This window comes from Salvelinus namaycush, chromosome 18 (genome assembly GCF_016432855.1).
Source record: "Salvelinus namaycush isolate Seneca chromosome 18, SaNama_1.0, whole genome shotgun sequence".
NCBI classification, from domain to species: domain Eukaryota; kingdom Metazoa; phylum Chordata; class Actinopteri; order Salmoniformes; family Salmonidae; genus Salvelinus; species Salvelinus namaycush.
In genome coordinates this window covers 9,930,319-9,953,614 of record NC_052324.1, presented here as the reverse complement: position 1 = coordinate 9,953,614, position 23,296 = coordinate 9,930,319, and the positions used below count along the sequence as shown (strand labels likewise).

Below are 23,296 nucleotides of genomic sequence, written 5' to 3'. Positions count from 1 at the left end.
CTTCCTGACAGGAAGTGAAAAATCTGAAATCGAGGCTCTGTTCCAGGGCCTTCCTATTCATTTGCTTGAAATCTATGGATATACATGCACTTCATACGCCTTCCACTAGGTCAACAGGCAGTGGGAGGTGGAATGGGGTGTCTAGCTTGATCTGAGGTCGAACAAGAGCTCTTGGAATGACGTGACCCCAAATTTCCTTTGTCCAGCAAGGCGCGGGAAGGAACCCTGGATTGCCTTCTGAAAAGCTTTCGGTATAGACGGCTAATATCTCCAGCTTTGATTTTATTTGATACATGTGATAATATCATCGTAAAGTACGTTTTTTCAATATAGTTTTATCAGATTATTGAACGTTTATCGGGTGTTTTGGCGTTTTCCGTTCTCTGCGTTTGGTGAAGATGGACATCTTTGCGCCACTTGGCTAGCTAAGGTTGCTAATTCGACAGGCGAAGAGGACATTCTAAAACCAAACAACGATTTATTCTGGACAAAGGACTCCTTGTACAAGATTCTGATGGAAGCTCAGCAAAAGTAGGAACCATTTATGATGTTATTTCGTATTTCTGTGGAAAATGTTTAGTACTATTTTCCGCCCGCTATAACGTAAGCTTTATGTCGTACTAAAGTTATTTTTAGAATTCCAACATGGCGATTGCATTAAGAACTAGTGTATCTTTCATTTGCTGTACAACATGTATTTTTTAGTAAAGTTTATGATGAGTTATTTGATTAGATTAGGTGACTGTCCAAAATATCTCCGGATAATTTTGTGCATTTTGACTACGTATTCACATTGTAAAACCACGATTTGTACCGCTAAATATGCACATTTTCGAACAAAACATATATGTATTGTGTAACATGATGTAACGGGCTTCCTCCTTCTCCTCATCTGAAGAGGAGTAGCAAGGATTAGACCAAAATGCAGCGTTGTGATAAGACATGATTTTTAATAAACAAAACCAAAAAACACGAAGAACACTTGAATAATACAAAACAACAAACGACGTAGACTGACCTGAACGTAAGAACTTACATGTAACACGAAGAACGCACGAACAGGGAAAACAGACTACAAAAAAACCGAACGAACAAACAAAACCGAAACAGTCCCGCGTGGCGTAACATACACTGACACAGGAGACAACCACCCACAAACAAACAATGTGACACCACCTACCTTAATATGATTCTCAATCAGAGGAGATGAAAACCACCTGCCTCTAATTGAGAACCATATCAGGTACCTATTAAACCAACATAGAAACACAAAACATAGACTGCCCACCCAAACTCACGTCCTGACCAACTAACACATACAAAAACTAACAGAAACAGGTCAGGAACGTGACATAACCCCCCCCTCAAGGTGCGAACTCCGGGCGCACCAGCACAAAGTCTAGGGGAGGGTCTGGGTGGGCATCTGACCACGGTGGTGGCTCAGGCTCTGGGCGAGGTCCCCACCCCACCATAGTCAATCCCAGCTTACGTCTCCCCCTCAGAATGACCACCCTCTTACTCCACCCACCTAATTTAAGGGATAACATCAAAATAAGGGGCAGCACCGGGACAAGGGGCAGCACCGGGATAAGGTAGCTCAGGACAGAGAGGTAGCTCAGGATAGAGGGGCAACTCAGGGCTGAAGGGCAGCTCCGGACAGAGAGACAGCTCTGGACTGAGGGGCAGTTCAGGATTAATGGCAGCTCTGGGCTGAGGGGCAGCTCATGGCTGGCTGACGGCTCTGGACGCTCATGGCTGGCTGACGGCTCTGGACGCTCATGGCTGGCTGACGGCTCTGGACGCTCATGGCTGGCTGACGGCTCTGGACGCTCATGGCTGGCTGACGGCTCTGGACGCTCATGGCTGGCTGACGGCTCTGGACGCTCATGGCTGGCTGACGGCTCTGGACGCTCATGGCTAGCTGACGGCTCTGGACGCTCATGGCTGGCTGACGGCTCTGGACGCTCATGGCTGGCTGACGGCTCTGGACGCTCATGGCTGGCTGACGGCTCTGGACGCTCATGGCTGGCTGACGGCTCTGGACGCTCATGGCTCGCTGACGGCTCTGGACGCTCATGGCTCGCTGACGGCTCTGGACGCTCATGGCTAGCTGACGGCTCTGGACGCTCATGGCTAGCTGACGGCTCTGGACGCTCATGGCTGGCTGGCGGCTCTGGACGCTCATGGCTCGCTGGCGGCTCTGGCAGATCCTGTCTGGTTGGCGGCTCTGGCAGATCCTGACTGACGAATGGCTCTAGCGGCTCCTGACTGACTAACGGCTCTGACGGCTCGGGACAGACGGGCGGCTCTAATGGCTCGGGACAGACGGATGGCTCAGACGGCACTGGGCAGACGGATGGCTCAGACGGCACTGGGCAGACGGATGGCTCAGACGGCGCTGGGGAGACGGATGGCTCAGATGGCGCTGGGGAGACGGATGGCTCAGATGGCGCTGGGGAGACGGATGGCTCAAGCCGGATGAGGCGCACTGTAGGCCTGGTGCGTGGTGCCGGAACTGGAGTCACCGGGCTAAGGACACGCACCTTCAGGCTAGTGCGGGGAGCAGGGACAGGGCACACTGGACTCTCAAAACGCACTATGGACCTGGTGCGTGGTACCGGCACTGGTGGCACCGGGCTGAGGGCACGCACATCAGGACGAGTACGGGGAGAAGGAACAGTGTGTACAGGGCTCTGGAAACGCACAGGTGGCTTAGTGCGTAGTGCCGGAACTGGAGGCACTGGGCTGGAGACACGCACCATAGGGAGAGTGCGTGGAGGAGGAACAGGGCTCTGGAAACGCACTGGAAGCCTGGTGCGTGGAGTAGGCACTGGTGGTACTGGGCTGGGGCGGGGAGGTGGCGCCGGAAATACCGGACCGTGCAGGCGTACTGGCTCCCTTGAGCATTGAGCCTGCCCAACCTTACCTGGTTGAATGCTCCCCGTCGCCCGACCAGTGCGGGGAGGTGGAATAACCCGCACCGGGCTATGTAGGCGAACCGGGGACACCATGCGTAAGGCTGGTGCCATGTAAGCCGGCCCGAGGAGACGTACTGGTGGCCAGATATGTAGGGCCGGCTTCATGACATCCGGCTCAACGCTCAATCTAGCCCTACCAGTGCGGGGAGGTGGAATAACCCGCACCGGGCTATGAACACGTACAGGAGACACCGTGCGCTCTACTGCGTAACACGGTGTCTGCCCGTACTCCCGCTCTCCACGGTTAGCCTGAGAAGTGGGCGCAGGTCTCCTACCTGCCCTTGGCCCACTACCTCTTAGCCCCCCCCCCCCAAGAAATTTTTGGGGTTTCTTCTCGGGCTTCCTTGCTAGCCGCGTACCTTCATATCTGCGGTTTTTGGCTGTGGCTGCCTCCTTCTCCTCCTCAAAGCGGCGATTCACTCCCACCTTAGCCCAGGGTCCTTTTCCCTCTATGATTTCCTCCCAACTCCAGAAATCCTGCAATCCTTTTTTCGTGGACCACTGTTCGTGGTCCCGCTGCTTGATCCGGGTTTGGTGGGTGGTTCTGTAACGGGCTTCCTCCTTCTCCTCATCCGAAGAGGAGTAGCAAGGATTAGACCAAAATGCAGCGTTGTGATAAGACATGATTTTTAATAAACAAAACCAAAAAACACGAAGAACACTTGAATAATACAAAACAACAAACGACGTAGACTGACCTGAACGTAAGAACTTACATGTAACACGAAGAACGCACGAACAGGGAAAACAGACTACAAAAAAACCGAACGAACAAACAAAACCGAAACAGTCCCGCGTGGCGTAACATACACTGACACAGGAGACAACCACCCACAAACAAACAATGTCACACCACCTACCTTAATATGATTCTCAATCAGAGGAGATGAAAACCACCTGCCTCTAATTGAGAACCATATCAGGTACCCATTAAACCAACATAGAAACACAAAACATAGACTGCCCACCCAAACTCACGTCCTGACCAACTAACACATACAAAAACTAACAGAAACAGGTCAGGAACGTGACACATGATGTTATAGGACTGTCATCTGATGAAGTTTGTCAAGGTTAGTGAATAATTGTATATCTTTTGCTGCGATCGCTACCTTTGCGGTGAATGAATGCGGTTGTGTGGTTGGCTATTGTGGTACGCTAATATAATGCTATATTGTGTTTTCGCTGTAAAACACTTAAAAAATCTGAAATATTGGCTGGATTCACAAGATGTTTATCTTTCATTTGCTGTACACCATGTATATTTCATAAATGTTTTATGATGAGTATTTATGTATTTCACGTTGCTCTCTGTAGTTATTCTTGCTGCTTCGGTGCTATTTGGGATTGTAGCTGCAATGTAAAACTATGATTTATACCTGAAATATGCACATTTTTCGAACAAAACATAGATTTATTGTATAACATGTTATAAGACTGTCATCTGATGAAGTTGTTTCTTGGTTAGTGACTAATTCTATCTCTATTTGGTCGGTTTTGTGATAGCTACCTATGCAGTAAAAAAATTGTGAAAATATGCGGTTGAGTCTTTTGCTATTGTGGTTAGCTAATAGAAATACATATTGTGTTTTCGCTGTAAAACATTTTAAAAATCGGAAATGATGGCTGGATTCACAAGATGTGTATCTTTCATTTGGTGTCTTGGACTTGTGATTTCATGATATTTATATGCTAGTATTTACTTGTGGCGCTATGCTAGGCTATGCTAGTCAGCTTTTTTACTGATGAGGATGCTCCCGGATCCGGGATGGTGACTCGTGAGAAGTTTTAACAAACTGTTGGAAAAAATTTGTGTTTGACCAAATACAATGCTATTTCTCTGTAAACAAATTAAAAAGACTTTCAGCATGCTTATAGAGAAGGGCACTCAACATGTACTGCACTGACACAAATGACTGATGATTGGTTGAAAGAAATTTATAATAATAAGATTTTGGGAGCTGTACTGTTAGATTTCAATGCAGCCTTTGATATTATTGACCATAACCTGTTGTTGAAGAAACTTAAGTGCTATGGCTTAGCAAACTCTGCCATATCGTGGATTCAGAGCTATCTATCTAATAGAACTCAAAGGGTTTTCTTTAATGGAAGCTTCTCTAATGTCAAACATGCAAAGTGTGGTGTACCGCAGGGCAGCTCTCTAGGCCCTCTACTATTTTTACCAATGACCTGCCACTGGCATTAAACAAAGCATGTGTGTCCATGTATGCTGATGATTCAACCATATACACATCAGCAACCACAGCTAATGAAGTCACTGAAACCCTTAACAAAGAGTTACAGACTGTTTTGGAATGAGTGGCCAGTAATAAACTGGTCCTGGACATCTCTAAAACTAAGAGTATTGTATTTGGTACAAATAATTCCTTAAGTTCTAGACCTCAGCTGAATCTGGAAATGAATGGTGTGGCTGTTGAACAAGTTTGGCAGACTTAATTACTTGGCGTTACCTTAGATTGTAAACTGTCATGGTCAAAACATATAGATTCAATGGTTGCAAAGATGGGGAGAGGTCTAGCCGTAATAAAGAGACGTTCTGTTTTTTTGACACCACACTCCACAAAGCAAGTTCTGCAGATCTCATCTTGATTATTGTCCAGTCATGTGGTCCAGTGCTGTAAGGAAAGACCTTGTGAAGCTGCAGCTGGCCCAGAACAGAGTGGCACATTTTGCTCTTAATTGTAATCAGAGGGCTGATATAAATACTATGCATGCCAGTCTCTCTTGGCTAAGAGTTGAGAAGAGACTGACTGCATCACTTCTTCTTTTTATAAGAAACATTAATGTGTTGATATTCCCAAATTGTTTGCATAGTCAACTTATACACAGCTCTGACACGCACACTTATCCCACCAGACATGCCACCATGGGTCTTTTCATAGTCCCCAAATCCAGAACAATTTAAAGAAAACATACAGTATTATAAAGAGCCCTTATTGCATGGAACTTCCTTCCATCTCATATTGCTCAAATAAACAGCAATCCTGGTTTCAAGAAACACCTCGCACACAACGCCTCTCCCCTATTTGACCTAGATAATTTGTGTGTATGCATTGATATGTAGGCTGTGCCTTAAAAATATATGTAGTTCTGTCGTTGAGCTGTTCTTGTCTAATGATGTTCTGTATTATGTCATTCTGTATTATTTTTCATGTTTTGTGCGGACCCCAGGAAGAGTAGCTGCTGCTTTTGCAACAGCTAATGGGGAATCTAATAAAATACCAAAAAATCCAAAATCTGAACAATCTTCCATGCCATGTACCATCATTTGACTATAAAGACTCAGGTCAGAACATTAGCATAATTAATGACTGGTGGATCGCATTGAGCCCCGGGCTGAAGTTTTGTACACGTTTTTCAGTCATTGCATGTATTTTCCTCCCATGAATGTGAAATACAATACCATTTTTCTGTTGATTTTGTGTAATATTAATATGCTAAATACCTATATCAATATAAAAATGTGAAAGCCCTGTTAATGTTTGGTTATTTGATCATTTGAAAAGAAAAAACACATTTTGTACAATTGAATTATTATCCTGAACAAACCTATTAATTTGTTTATTCACAAAACTATATTTTCTTGTGTCCTTTGTTTGAGCATAATACTGTACATTTGACCTTTTTAGAATTACAAATGAGGAGTTTATAAACACCATATAAGAGCAGGAAAAATACATTAAGAGGAGGGACCTCCATTTACAGTATTGGAAAACTCCAGAAGAAGGGATCTACAGTGCCTTGCAAAAGTATTCTCCCCCTTGGCGTTTTTCCTATTTAGTTGCATTACAGCCTGTAGTTTAAATGGATTTTAATTTGGATTTCATGTAATGGACAAACACAAAATAGTCCAAATTGGTGAAGTGAAATGAAAAAAATTACTTGTTTCAAAAAATTCTAAAAAAATCAGAAAAAGGAAAAGTGATGCGTGCATATGTATTCAACCCCTTTTGCTATGAAGCCCCTAAATAAGATCTGGTGAAAACCAATTACCTTCAGAAGTCACATAATTAGTTAGATTGCACACAGGTGGACTTTATTTAAGTGTCACATGATGTCACATGATCTCATTATATATACACTTGTTCTGAAAGGCCACAGATTCTGCAACACTACTAAGCAAGGGAAACCACCAAGCAAGCGGCACCATGAAGACCAAGGAGCTCTCCAAACAGGTCAGGGACAAGGTTGTGGAGAAGTACAGATCAGGTTTGGGTTATACAAAAATATCTGAAACTTTGATCATCCCAAGGAGCACCATTAAATCCATTATTAAAAAATGGAAAGAATATGGCACCACAACAATCCTGCCAAGAGAGGGCTGCCCACTAAAGCTCATGGACCAGGCAAGGAGGGCATTAATCAGAGAGGCAACAAAGAGACCAAAGATAATCCTGAAGGAGCTGCAAAGCTCCACAGCGGAGATTGGAGTATCTGTCCATAGCCATGCACGCCGTACACTCCACAGAGCTAGGATTTACGTAAGAGTGGCCAGAAAAAAGCCATTGCTTAAAGAAAAAGTAAGCAAACATGTTTGGTGTTCGCCAAAAGGCACGTGGGAGACTCCCCAAACATATGGAAGAAGGTACTCTGGTCAAATGAGACTAAAATGTAGCTTTTTGGACATCAAGGAAAGCGCTATGTCTGGCACAAATCCAACACCTCTCATCACCCCAAGAACACCATCCCAACAGTGAAGCATGGTGGTGGCAGCATCATGCCGTGGGCATATTTTTCATCGGCAGGGACTGGGAAACTGGTCAGAATTGAAGGAACGATGAATGGCACTAAATACAGGGAAATTCTTGAGGGAAACCTGTTTCAGTCTCCAGAGATTTGAGACTGGGACAGGGGTTCACTTTCCAGCAGAACAATGACCCCAAGCATTCTGCTAAAGCAACACTCAAGTGGTTTAAGGGGAAACATTTAAATGTCTTATAATGGCCTAGTCAAAGCCCAGACCTCAATCCAATTGAGAATATGTGGTATGACTTAAAGATTGCTGTACACAAGCTGAACCCATCCTACTTGAAACAGCTGGAGCAGTTTTGCCTTGAAGAATGGGCAAAAATCTCTGTGGCAAGACGTATCAAGCTTATAGAGACATACCCCAAAAGACTTGCAGCTGTAATTCCTGTAAAACGTGGCTCTACAAAGTATTGACTTTAGGGGGGTGAATAATTATGCACGCTCAAGTTCTGTTTATTTTGGTCTCATTTCTTTTTTTTTTCACAAAAAATATTTTGCATCTCAAAGTGGTAGGCATGTTGTGTAAATCAAATGATACAAACCCCCCAAAAATCTATTTTAATTCCAGGTAGTAAGGCAACAAAATAGTAAAAATGCCAAGGGGGGTGAATACTTTCGCAAGCCACTGTACATTAGTTTATACTGGATAAAGCGTACATTTTCGTTAACTGTAATTTCGTTAGCATGTTCTAACATTCCGTACATCTAATCAGTTTACAATGGTGTATTTTGTTTCAGTGAGAAACTCACAGTAATAATTGTGTGTATGTACTGTGTGTGTGGGGGCCTTCGAAAAAATGTTTACACAGGTACTTGAGAAGGAACTCCTCTCACTGTGAGGCTGTCAGTGCGATATTGCAGATTATGTGAAAACAACTCATTTCATTCTTACCATGCTCAGAATTGATCGGATGAGTGACTTTGAATTAAGTGCTGAACGGGAAAAAACAACTGTTCAAGTCAAAAGAGCTGAACCGACAATACCGGTCGACCTCTATTAAGAGTTGGAGAACATGAGGCTTGTGATCTGAACCAACTTTCCTAAACACAGGAACACTTTTCTTGTAGGTTAATCTAGTCTGGTGAAGCTAGATTGTAGTAGGGAGTGTGAGAAGGACGGGAGATCAACCTTCATGTTATTACTCAAACCAAAAATCTTCATACACTATACACTGAGTATACCAAACATTAGGAATACCTCCCGCACTCAGAACAGCCGCAATTCTTCGGGGCATGGACTCTTAAGGTGTCGAAAGCGTTCCAAAGTGATGTTGGCCCATGTTGACTCCAATGCTTCCCACAGCTGTGTCAAGTTGGCTCGATGTCCTTTGTGTGGTGGACCATTCTTGATACTCACGGGGAAACTGTTGAGCGTGAAAAACCCAGCAGTGTTGCAGTTCTTGACACAAAACAGTGCGCCTGACACATACTACCATACTTCATTCAAAGGCACTTAAATATTTTATCTTGCCCATTCACCCTCTGAATGGCACACGTACAATTCATGTCTCAATTGTCAAGGCTTAAAAATCATTCTATAACCTGTCTCCTCCCCTTCATCTACATTGACTTGAAGTGGATTTAACAAATTAGATCAATAAGGGATCGTAGCATTCACCTGTATTCACCGGGTCAGTCTGCCATGGAAAGAGCAAGTGTTAATGTTTTGTATACTCAGTGTATATGGGCTTCATCAGTTTACGCAGCAGTAGAGCCAAGCATTAAATGGTAGGCCTACATACATAGTTATCAGAAGGTTTACCAGAAGGTTGGTGGCCTGAAATTCAGATGGAGAATAGTGCAGTTATGAGCCCTTGAGCACAGTAAATAACCTGGTTTTGTCACGATCGTCTTTGGGTGAGAGATTGGACCAAGGCGCAGCGCGTGAAAAATACATCTTCTCTTTATTATAAGAAGGAAAAAACGAAACAAAACAACAAACAGACGACCGTGAAGCTATAAATACAAATAGTGCTGACACAAACACTACACATAGACAATTACCCACAACAGCTAAAGCCTATGGCTGCCTTAAATATGGCTCCCAATCAGAGACAACAATAACCAGCTGTCTCTAATTGAGAACCCATTCAGGCAACCATAGACTTTCCTAGACACCTACACACAACACTAAACCATCTACTCTCCTAAACCCTCTAAACCATACAACACCCTAGACAATACAAAAACACATACTTCCCCATGTCACACCCTGACCTAACTAAAATAATAATGAGAACAAAGATAACTAAGGCCAGGGTGTGACATAACCCCCCCCTTAAGGTGCGAACTCCGGGCGCACCAGCATAAAGTCTAGGGGAGGGTCTGGGTGGGCGTCTGTCCACGGTGGCGGCTCTGGCACTGGTCGTGGTCCCCACCCCACCATAGTCACTACCCGCTTTCGTAGCCTCCTCCAACTGACCACCCGCCAACTTAACCCCACTGGAATAAGGGGCAGCACCAGGATAAGGGGCAGCACCAGGATAAGGGGCAGCTCCGGACTGAGGGACGGCAGCTCCGGACTGAGGGACGGATCCTGGCTGGATGGTGGATCCTGGCTGGCTGGCTCTGGTGGACCCTGGCTGGCTGGCGGATCCTGGCTGGCTGGCTCTGGCGGATCCTGGCTGGATGACGGCTCTGGCGGATCCTGGCTGGATGACGGCTCTGGCGGATCCTGGCTGGATGACGGCTCTGGCGGATCCTGGCTGGACGGCTCATGGCTGGCTGACGGATCTGGCTGCTCATGGCTGGCTGACGGATCTGGCTGCTCATGGCTGGCTGATGGATCTGGCTGCTCATGGCTGGCTGACGGATCTGGCTGCTCATGGCTGGCTGACGGATCTGGCTGCTCATGGCTGGCTGACGGATCTGGCTGCTCATGGCTGGCTGACGGATCTGGCTGCTCATGGCTGGCTGGTGGCTCTGGCAGATCCTGTCTGGTTGGCGGCTCTGGCGGATCCTGTCTGGTTGGCGGCTCTGGCGGATCCTGTCTGGTTGGCGGCTCTGGCAGATCCTGTCTGGTTGGCGGCTCTGGTAGATCCTGTCTGGTTGGCGGCTCTGGCAGATCCTGACTGACGAATGGCTCTAGCGGCTCCTGACTGACTAACGGCTCTGACGGCTCGGGACAGACGGGCGGCTCTAATGGCTCGGGACAGACGGATGGCTCAGACGGCACTGGGCAGACGGATGGCTCAGATGGCGCTGGGGAGACGGATGGCTCAGATGGCGCTGGGGAGACGGATGGCTCAGATGGCGCTGGGGAGACGGATGGCTCAGATGGCACTGGGCAGACGGATGGCTCTGGCCGGATGAGGCGCACTGTAGGCCTGGTGCGTGGTGCCGGAACTGGAGTCACCGGGCTAAGGACACGCACCTTCAGGCTAGTGCGGGGAGAAGGAACAGGGCATACTGGACCCTGGGAGCGCACATTAGGCCTAGTGCGTGGTGCCGGAACTGGTGGTACCGGACTGGGGACACGCATCTCAGGGCTAGTGCGGGGAGCAGCAACAGGACGCACAGGACTCTGGGGACACACAGGAGGCTTGGTGCGTGGTTTAGGCACTGGTGGTAAAGGGCTGGAGACACGCACCATAGGGCTAGTGCGTGGAGGAGGCACTGGTGGTACTGGACTGGGGCGGGGAGGTGGCGCCGGAAATACCGGACCGTGCAGGCGTACTGGTTCCCTTGAACACTGAGCCTGCCCAACCTTACCTGGTTGAATGCTCCCCGTCGCCCGACCAGTGCGGGGAGGTGGAATAACCCGCACCGGGCTATGTAGGCGAACCGGGGACACCATACGTAAGGCTGGTGCCATGTATGCCGGCCCGAGGAGACGCACTGGAGACCAGACGCGTTGAGCCGGCATCATGGCACCTGGCTCAATGCCCAATCTAGCCCTACCAGTGCGGGGAGGTGGAATAACCCGCACCGGGCTATGAACACGTACAGGAGACACCGTGCGCTCTATTGCGTAACACGGTGTCCGCCCGTACTCCCGCTCTCCACGGTTAGCCTGGGAAGTGGGCGCAGGTCTCCTACCTGCCCTCGGCCCACTACCTCTTAGCCCCCCCCCAAGAAATTTTTGTGGTAGTACTCGCGGGCTTCCAGCCTTGCCTCCGTGCTGCCTCCTCATATCGCCTCCTCTCGGCTTTCGCTGCCTCCAGCTCTTCACGAGGGAGGCGATATTCTCCCGGTTGTGCCCAAGGTCCCTTTCCATCTAATATCTCCTCCCATGTCCATGAATCCTTGATGCCTTGATCCTGTTGCCGCTTGTCACGCTGCTTGATCCGGGTTTGGTGGGTAATTCTGTCCACGATCGTCTTTGGGTGAGAGATTGGACCAAGGCGCAGCGCGTGAAAAATACATCTTCTCTTTATTATAAGAAGGAAAAAACGAAACAAAACAACAAACAGACGACCGTGAAGCTATAAATACAAATAGTGCTGACACAAACACTACACATAGACAATTACCCACAACAGCTAAAGCCTATGGCTGCCTTAAATATGGCTCCCAATCAGAGACAACAATAACCAGCTGTCTCTAATTGAGAACCCATTCAGGCAACCATAGACTTTCCTAGACACCTACACACAACACTAAACCATCTACTCTCCTAAACCCTCTAAACCATACAACACCCTAGACAATACAAAAACACATACTTCCCCATGTCACACCCTGACCTAACTAAAATAATAATGAGAACAAAGATAACTAAGGCCAGGGTGTGACAGGTTTACTCCAGTACAGAACATACTCAGCTAGAAAACAAATGGTAGAGTTGTGGAAGTCGCCTTGGATAAAATACACTAAGAAAAGAAACCATTAAACTCCCACATTCACTGGGTCAGTGGTGGAATGGGGCTTTGGGGCCTATGGAGCTTTTAGGGAAGGCCTCTAACCTGGATAAGCCGGCCTTGCTCCGTCTGCAGAGTGTTGAGCTCTTGTCCCAGGTTCCCCTGGCCTCGCCTCAGAGATTCGTACTCCAACTTAAGCTGGCTGGCGTGGCCCGATAGCATGGCCACCTCCTCAGCCAGCTTCACCAGCAGGGCTCGGTCCTGGCCCTTCACTGACTTCAGGTCTGTGTCATGGCCGGTCAGAGAGTGGAGCAGCGACGTCTGCACGGCCTCCAGCCGCATGAAGTTGTTGTTGTAGTCGGGGCAGTTGGGGTCGATGAAGATGTTGATGCGCGAACCATCGCCCCGTTCAACCGTCACCAGGGCGTTGCCCTCGTCGTGGTTGGTGGAGATGAGTGGGGGGCCGTCGTTGGTGCCGGGGGGTGGAGCTTGGTAGTGGTTCATGAGTAGGATGGTACCAGTTGCCATGATGGCCAGGAGGACGGCCACGAAGAACAGAATGGTGCACAGGAAATAGCTACAGCCCATCCTCTGGGGAGACAGGTGAGAGACACAGAGAGGAGAGAATAGCATGAGATTAGGACCGACTTTACACAAACAATTTATACAGGTTTTATAGAAAAATCCTAAAGGCTTCATAAGCACTACATAGATGCTTCACAAATCATTTATAAGCAAAGTCACACTACACTGAACAAAAAAGATAAACGCAACATGCAACAATTTCAAAGATTTTATTGAGTTACAGTTCATGTAAGGAAGTCAGTCAATTTAAATAAATAAATTTGGCCTTAATCTCTGGATTTCACATGACTGGGAATACAGATATACATCTGTTGGTCACAGATATCTTAAAGAAAAAGGGTAAAGGCTTGGATAAGAAAATCAGTCAGTATCTGGTGTGACCACCATTTGCCTCATGCAGCGCAACATCTCCTTCGCATAGAGTTGATCAGGATGTTGACTGTGGCCTGTGGAATGTTGTCCCTCTCATCTTCAATGGCTGTGCGAAGTTGCTGGATATACTGGAACGAGCTGGACTGGAACAAGCTGTTGTACACTTTGATCCAGAGCATCCCAAACATCCTCAATGGGTGACATACAATGCATTCAGAAAGTATTCAGACCCCTTGACTTTTTCCACATTTTGTTGCGTAACAGGCTTATTCTAAAAATGATAACATTTTCCTCATCAATCTACACACAATGACCAAATGAAAACAGGTTTTAGATTTTTTTTAATAAAGGTATTCAGACCCTTTGCTATGAGACTCGAAATTGAACTCAGGTTTCCATTGTTCATCCTTGAGATGTTTCTACAACTTGATTGGAGTCTACCTGTGGTAAATTCAAATGATTGGACAGCACACACCTGTCTATATAAGGTCTGACAGTAGACAGTGCATGTCAGAGCAAAAACCAATCCATAAGGTCGAAGGAATTGTCCGTAGAGCTTCGAGACAGGATTGTGTCGAGGCACAGATCTGGGGAAGGGTACCCAAACAATGTCTGCAGCATTGAAGGTCCCCAAGAACACAGTCGGCTCCATCATCCTTAAATGGAAGAAGTTTGGAACCACCAAAACTCTTCCTAGAGCTGGCCGCCTGGTCAAACTGAGCAATCGGGGGAGAAGGACCTTTGTCAGGGAGGTGACCAAGAACCTGTTGGTCACTCTGACAGAGCTCCAGAGTTCCTCTGTGGAGATGAGACAACCTTCCAGAAGGACAACCATATCTGTAGCTCTCCACCAATCAGGCTTTTACGGTAGAGTGGCCAGACAGAAGCCACTCCTCAGGAAAAGGCACATAACAGCCCGCTTGAAGTTTGCCAAACGGCAATGAAAAGACTCAGACCATGAGAAACAAGATTCTCTGGTCAGATGAAACCAAGATCGAACTCTTTGGCCTGAATTCCAAGCGTCATGTCTGGAGGAAACCTGGCACCATCACTACGGTGAGGCATGGTGGTGGCAGCATCATGCTGTGGGGATGTTTTCAGTGGCAGGAACTGGGAAACTGGTCAGAATTGAGGGAGAGATGAAGGGAGCAAAATACAGAGAGATCCTTGATGAAAACCTGCTCCAGAATGCTCAGGACCTCAGACTGGGGCGAAGGTTCACCTTCCAACAGGACAACGACCCTAAGCACACAGCCAAGATAATGCAGGAGTGGCTTCGGGACAAGTCTCTGAATGTCCATGAGTGGCCCAGCCAGAGCCCGGACTTGAACCCGATCGAACATCTCTAGAGAGACCTGATAATAGATGTGCAGCGACACCTCCCATCCAACCTGACAGAGCTTGAGAGGATCTTCAGAGAAGAATAGGAGAAACTCCGCAAATACAGGTGTGCCAAGCTTGTAGCATTATACCATCATACTCAAGGCTGTAATCGCTGAAAATAAGGGTCTAAATACTTATGTAAATGTCATATTTCCATTTTTTATCTTTAATAAATCTGCACTAATTTCTAAAAACCTGTTTCTGCTTTGTCATTATGGGGTATTGTGTGTAGATGAATGAGGGGGAAAACTATTTTATCCATTTTAGAATAAGGCCGTAACGTAACAAAATGTGGAAAAAGTCAAGGGGTCTGAGACGGTTTCTCACAGTTTGTGCAGAAATTCTTTGGTTGTGCAAACCCACAGTTTCATCAGCTGTCCGGGTGTCTGGTCTCAGATGATCCTGCAGGTGAAGAAGCCAGATGTGGTGGTCCTGGGCTGGCATGGTTAGACGTGGTCTGCAGTTGAGGCCTGTTGGATGTACTGCCAAATACTCTAAAACTATGTTGGAGGCAGCTTATGGTATTGTAGAGAAACAAGCAAATTCTTTGGCAACAGCTCTGGTGGACATTCCTGCAGTCAGCATGCCAACACAACATGTAAAGTGTGGCTTCCATGTTTCATGAGCTGAAATAAAATATCCTAGAAATGTTCTATATGCACAAGAAGCTCATTTCGCTCAGATTTTGTGCACAAATGTGTTTACATCCCTGTTAGTGAGCATTTTTCTTTGCCAAGATACTCCATCCACCTGACAGGTGTGGCGTATCAAGAAGCTGACTAAACAGCATGATAATTACACAGGTGCACCTTGTGCTGGGAACAATAAAAGACCACTCTAAAATGTACACAATGCTACAGATGGGAGGATGCAATTTGCATGCGGACTACAGAAATATCCACCAGAGCATTTCTCATCAACAATCTGCCTCCTACGTCGTTTTAGATAATTTGGCAGTACGCTCAACTGGCCTCACAACCGCAGACCACGTGTATGGCGTTGTGTGGGCACAGATCTACCATAATGAGATCCTGAGGACCATTGTCGTGCCATTGATCCGCCGCCATCACCTCGTTTTTCTCAGAGTGATAATGCACGGCCCCAAGTCGCAAGGATCTCTAGACAATTCCTGGAAGCTGAAAATGTCCCAGTTCTTCCATGGCCTGCATACTCACCAGACATGTCACCCATTGAGCATGTTTGGGATGCTCTGGTTCGATGTGTACGGCAGTGTGTTCCACCAATATCCAGCAACTTCACACAGCCATTGAAGATGAGTGGGACAACATTCCACAGGCCACAATCAACAGCCTGATAAACTCTATTTGAAGGACGTGTTGCGTTACATGAGGCAAATGGTTGTCACACCAGATACTGACTGGTTTTCTGATCTACACCTCTACCTTTTTTTTAAGGTATCTGTGACCAACAGATGCATATCTGTATTCCCAGTCATGTGAAATCCATAGATCAGCGCATAATTCAATTATTTAAATTGACTGATTTCCTTATATGAACTATAACTCAGTAAAATCTTTGACATTGTTGCATGTTGCATTTATATTTTTGTTCAGTATATATAGGCCTTATAAAGGGTTTAGGACTGCATCCTGAATGGATCGCATCAGTGTAGGTATAGTAACTAAAGCAAGATAGACTTTTAGGCTGAATCCTAACATGAGATATTTGTGTGTAACTCAAACTTGTGGATACATTCCATTTACATCAACATCAAAATAAAAATCGATATCTTGAAATACTGTACATAATTTCCCTTTCAACTCGTGAATAAATCATTGATTGAGATGGGCAAGAAACTATTTAGGATCCAACCTCACCTCTTACCCATCTACTCATAGCAAACCACTCTCACCACTAGACAAATTATTCAGTCCACTTCAGTCTGTCTCTCAATCCTTAAACACAGACAATTCTAAAATTGTTTAATATCCAAGGCATACTAACGACATCCATTGTTGTAGAATATAACCTAAATCGGAACTACAGTAGGCTTTGCAATATTTCACTTCCAACTGCTTTGGGGTGACAAGGGGTTTGGAAAACCAACTCCTCTCCGAATCTGCATTTTGTGTTTCTCCTCTTTTGCATCATGGTGCTGAGGCAAGCATCTCTGCAGGGGAGGAAAGGAGAGTGGGACAGGAAATAAATTGGGTCTTGGCTTGCAGCTCAATCATCTGTGCATTGGCTAGGCGTCTCCACATAACAGCCCTCTCAACTGTGGGAGAACTAGTGTTTGTTTGTTTGAGTGTGTGTGCATTTGTGCGCATGTGTATCTGCATGAATGAACTACTATACGATTGCACTTCATACAGTTAGCTATAATGACAAATTAAGTGATTGACACAGGAGGGCCAAAGACTAGGACTAAGGCACCCTGTCACTGCCACATTGAAGGCCTTGCTTTGCAGGCATTTTAAATGTTTTATTATAGGCGTTCAGAGTTATTTTTTGTTATTATATTTTTTGCTGTTTTTCAAATGCCATTTCAATTTGTGTCTACTTGTGTGACCCCAGAGTAATGTTTTCATGCCTTTTCCTTGTCTCTTCTCTTACAAATGGCACACACTGATAGCATGGTCATAATGTCAGCTTCCTCATGCAGTATATATTGCATCCTGGTACTGTATGTACTCTATAAAGTTATCCAGTGGACACAATTTGGAATAGGATGGTTATAAACAGTTCTTTGTGATTGTAGAGAAGCCAAATTACCAGATTACAACCAGGTAAAGATGTGAGTCATGACTAAATTAAGACGGTCTGGGAAAGAGAACCAGATTGCAACAAGTTAAGAATGTGTTTTTCTGGTCTGTAAGAATGTTTAAAAAAAGTAATTTTATCAGTATACAACCTGACCATCACGTCACAAAACGTGAACATGACATAACTGTCACGACTTCTGCCGAAGTCGAAGCCTCTCCTTGTTCGGGCGGTGCTCGGCCGTCAACGTCACCGGTCTTCTAGCCATCATTGATCCATTTTTCATTTTCCAGTGGTTTTGTCTTGTCTTCTTACACACCTGGTTTCAATCCCACTCATTACCTATTGTGTATTTAACCCTCTGTTTCCCCTCATGTCTTTCTCAGATTGTTTGATGTTCAGTTCCGTGTTGTTTTGTATTGGTGCGCGACGGGTCCTCGTACCCACTTTGTATTATTGTTATTATAGTTTTGGAGTTATGTTTTATTTATTGTTATTAAACAACTCCATTACCTGAAGTTTGATTCTCCTGCGCCTGACTTCCCTGCCACATATACACACGACTCTGACAATAACAAAATACATCAGTGATACATATTGCAACAGTTTATTATAATATATATGTATTTTTTTTTTACATTTGCGGGGGCACAGTGTCATAGAGGATATGAGAAATACAGCCAGTCATTGATTTAGTGCCACAGCTGCAGTGGAGCATTCAGCATGTTAAAACTAGGCCCAGCTTGGCCCATCCACAGTCTGGAGCTACTCCCTATCCTATCCCCCACAGCATCCTCTGCAGGCATTGTCATATTTATTTTAAAGATAATTAATGTGCACAAAGGAGTCCAGCCTGCTGCACCATGCTGCACGAGATAAATGTGTTACACCAAAGCAACAATGTCGCTTGTCTGCAAGAATTATTAGCCTTTATTGTAGAGATGAAAACCCTCTGAACACATCTAGCCGAGGAAGAGCAGAGAATATTGGGGCTCCACACTTTTCCTGTGAGCCTAAACATTCTGCTGCTTACCCTTTGTAACGCAATACCAAAGCAGCCACATAGAGATGTGTGTGTGTCTGTGTGTGTATCACTATTTGAAATAATTTGAAAGCCAGGCAAGTTGTCACCTCTCATATCCCGTTCTACCGTCGTGCCCTTGAATCTGACATAAGACAACTCAAAAGCAGACATTCATATCTTGGCATCTCTGCCACCTCTGGCCCTGTTAGCCACTTGGGTTGGGATTGGAAAGGCACACTCTGCTGAGCAGAGACACTATTTGAGAACTTTTATCCGTCCATGCAGCAGAGAGAGAGAAAAGCTGACTGGGAGTACAGGCCTGGGCAGCACCAGCAGGGAGCTGTCGAACAGGACGAGCCGCCCTTGTTCCTCTCCTCTACTGTCCTCCACTTTTTATTTCCTTTACCTCTCCACTACCCCATCTCTCCTTCCCCTCTCGTTTCCTCCTCTCCTCTATCTCCTGTTTCACCTGGTGCTGTCAGACAAGGCCAAGACAGGCAGTGACATTGAACACCTCAGGACTAGAGTTCACTGCTGGTGAGTCACAGAAGGAGAAAGGGGGTGACAGAACTACTGACTGCTTCTTTGGACTGTGAAAGGTGAAGTGTCAAGTACTCACAATGGAATTGAGCCTAACCTAAAGGGAAGGGACATTTTGAGGTGGACCTGTTTTTACATAAAAAAAATGTACGCCTCGGATGAGTCTCAGAAATAAGGGCAGATGAGCATACAGCGACTAATGGAAATATTACAGCTGTCATAAGATTGTCCCATATGTACAGTACCAGTCAAAAGTTTGGACACACCTACTCATTCACGGGTTTTCTTGATTTTTACTATTTTTCTACATAGAATAATAGTGAAGACATCAAAACTATGAAATAACACATATGGAATCATGTAGCAATCAAGTGTTTAACAAATCAAAATAGATTTTTGATTTTAGATTCTTCAAAGTAGCCACACTTTGCCTTTGACAGCTTTGCACACTCTTGGCATTCTCTCAACCACCTTCATGAGGAATGCTTTTCCAACAGTCTTGAAGGAGTGCCCACATATGCTGAGCACTTGTGGCTGCTTTTCCTTCACTCTGCGGTCCAACTCATCCCAAACTATCTCAATTGGGTTGAGGTTGGGTGGTTGTGGAGGCCAGGTCATCTGATGCAGCACTACATCACTTTACTTGGTCAAATAGCACACAGCCTGGAGATGTGTTTTGGGTCATTGTCCTACTGAAAAACAAATGAAAGTCCCACTTGTAGGGCTCCAGAGTGGTGCAGCGTTGCAGTGCTAGAGGCGTCACTACAGACCCTTGTTCGTTCCCAGGCTGTGTCACAACCGGCCGTGATCGGGAGTCTCATAGGCGGTGCACAATTGGCCCAGCGTCGTCTGGGTTAGGGGAGGGTTTGGCCGGGTGGGTAGGCCGTCAATGTAAATAAGAATTTGCCTAGTTAAAGGTAAAAAATTAAATAAAATGCAAACCAGATGGGATGGTGTATCGCTGCAGAATGCTCTGGTAGCCATGCTGGTTAAGTGTGCTTTGAATTCTAAATAAATCACTGACAGTGTCACCAGCAAAGCACCCCCACATCATCACACCTCCTTCTCCATGCTTCACGGTGGGAACCACACATGTGGAGATCATCCGTTCAGCTACTCTGCATGTCACAAAGACATGGCGGTTTGAACCAAAAATCTCAAATTTGAACTCATCAGTCCAAAGGACAGATTTCCACCGGTCTAATGTCCATTGCTTGTGTTTCTTGGCCCAAGCAAGTCCCTTCCTCTTATTGGTGCCCTTTAGTAGTGGTTTCTTTGCAGCAATTCAACCATGAAGGCCTGATTCACGCAGTCTCCTCTGAACAGTTGATGTTGAGATGTGTCTGTTACTTGAACTCTGTGAGGCATTTATTTGGGCTGCAATCTGAGGTGCAGTTAACTCTAATGAACTTATCCTCTGCAGCAGAGGTAACTCTGGGTCTTCCTTTCCTGTGGCGGCCCTCATGAGAGCACGTTTCATCATAGAGCTTGACGGTTTTTGCAACTGAACTTAAAGAAACTTTGAAAGTTCTTGAAATTTTCCATATTGACCAACCTTCATGTCTTTGCTTATTTGAGCTGTTCTTGACATAATATGGACTTGGTCTTTTGCCAAATAGGGATATCTTCTGTATACCACCCATACCTTGTCACAACAAAACTGATTGGCTCAAATGCATTAAGAAGGAAAGAAATTCCACAAATTAACTTTTAACAAGGCACACCTGTTAATTGAAATGCATTCCAGTTGACTACCTTATGAAGCTGGTTGAGAGAATCCCAAGACTGTGCATAGCATTATCAAGGCAAAGTGTGGCTACTTAGAAGAATCTCAAATATAAAATATATTTTGATTTGTTTAACACTGTTTTGGTTACTACATGATCCCATATGTGTTATTTCATAGTTTTGATGTCTTCACTAATATTCTACAATGTAGAAAATAGTAAAAAATAAAGAAAAACCCTTGAATGAGTAGGTGGGTCCAACGTTTGACTGGTACTGTATATTATCAATAGCATGGGAGCTTTCCCAAGTGAAAGAGGTCCATTCCAGGCATGATTATTAAGAATTAAGTCAGATGCTTTTAGGAGCTATTGCCTGTAACAGAGCTACAGTGTATTCTCCTGTACAAGGCCAGTATATGCTTGTACTACATAACGCTGATCGGTGCTATTTGGGAGGCTATCAGGCTCTTAATTGTCAGTCGGTGGTTGAATAGCTCCCTGATCACAGCTTACCCTGATACACTATACACACAATAATCCACTTGAGCAGAAAACCTAGGATCTGAGCTGTTCTAAGATGTGGCCCTTACTCAAACAGAGGAAGCTTGTCCTCGATTTGATTATAACTGAGCTACAGTTTTCTATGTTGAGGGAGGCAGAAGGGAAGTTTGAAATGGTCGAAGCGAGTACACAATATAGGAAATAGAGTGCCACTTGAAACACATACCCTATGAGGAAGACGGCAGAGTGGAAGCTAGCTCAGATCTCTGTAGATGGATAATGAAAGTCATGAAGTTCTCTCGTCTGACCCTCTGGTATGACTTGAGCAGGGGTGTTGGCCTTAACGGTGTACCTGTGCTATGGATACAGGGAGTGCATGCAGGCTCCAGGATACGTGTCTCATGCTAAAAGCCTGTCACCTAATTAAAAACCTTGACCCTCCTGCCGGCTGGGAATAATGAGGCTGACGCTGCAGTGATTTCATTTAATTACAGTACATGACAAAAAGGCCTGGTTCGAGCATTACACACACCAGAGGAGTAGGATTTTTTTATCACTGCAGTCGGTATCTACTTAGCTCATCCTTAATGTATTTTTCTTTTATGGGGAACATTTACCAAGTGGATTTATATTTAAAAAATCATGCAGGAAATGTAACTGCTCCTCCTCAGTGCCAACCCCCTACTGGGGATGGTAGACAATGAGAACTCTCCGTTTTCTAGAAGGTCAGTGCAGATGTCAAGACTGTTTGGTCTTCCACTTGGGGCTGGGAAAAGACCATGGGTCCTAGATCAGTCTTTGGGCAGACAGACAGTCACATAATGTATACCACTACCTGTGTTGTTGTTTTTGCCTCAAATTTGGATATCCTGTGTGATGTTAATGCTAAAGCAAACTTCCTGACATTCAAAGTGACCCCTTCTAATGTTCTCACCACACATACAGTGGATTCAATCTGACAGGCATCTGCAAACAGCAGCTGGCACAAGGTGCCAGAGATAAGAGGCGTGAATTAGCTCACCTTCAAGACCAACACGGAATGCTTTCAAGCATACTCAGGAGGGAGTTGGTGCCGTTTCGCCACTGACATGCTATGATTGTCATCCATGCATAAACAGTGTCATGTTTTTCTGTTTAATCAATGGTAAATTGATTATAGACCCACCCTCGTAAACAGGTGTAGACTAACAGTGAAATGCTTACTTATGGGTCCTTTTCCAACAATGCAGAGTCAAAGTAGAGTTAAATATATAAATAGTGAGAAGAGGAATAAATACACAGTGATTGCTTTGTTTACCAGAGTATACTGCTGAGAGCCCATTTAGCACATGGTCATACAAACCCATAAGCCAGACTTATGAAGTAAATGGCAAGCTTTTGGGGTAGGGGAGGGCTGCACGGAAGGAAAAAAAAAAGAAAATCGTTTGACTTTTGGACCCCACGGCCATGGGAGAATAATAATCCCTGAAAGCTATAAGAGTTGGCCCAAATCAAGAGGAGGATGTCTCATACTGTACTCTAACATAATTCTTTGGGAGAGCACCAATCCATACAAATAGGTCTGTAATAAGGAAACCAGATACTGCGGCTTACCGTTGAGCTTTAAAATGGCTTTAGGCATATTTCCTACTGGGTTCCTACTTCGATGTGGCAAAGCTGCACATCTATAGTGCAAAACTGGGCTATACCATATATCGATAGCTGGCTACAAAGAACTTTCTTATGTTGATTACTGTCACTGAAAAAACTCCCTAACCTAATTATGTTATCGTACAGAAACACCCAATGTGTCTTGGTGACATGGACTTCTTTGTCTTTTTAAACGGTCCAGCATATCTAATGAAACGGCCAGAGGGGACTCTTTGTGCTCCGGAATCAGTAGTCAACTTACTCCTC

General features: G+C 45.4%; 1 protein-coding gene across 1 annotated transcript in view; it reads right to left on the bottom strand.

Annotated features, from left to right (window-relative positions):
- LOC120062675 (fibrinogen C domain-containing protein 1-like) overlaps positions 1-23,296 on the bottom strand; it is a 158,513-nt gene that overhangs the window by 109,712 nt on the left and 25,505 nt on the right. Inside the window, exon 2 of the mRNA XM_039012722.1 lies at positions 12,653-13,138. Coding sequence (XP_038868650.1) covers positions 12,653-13,138 — 486 coding nt within the window. The remainder of the gene's footprint in view (positions 1-12,652; positions 13,139-23,296) is intronic.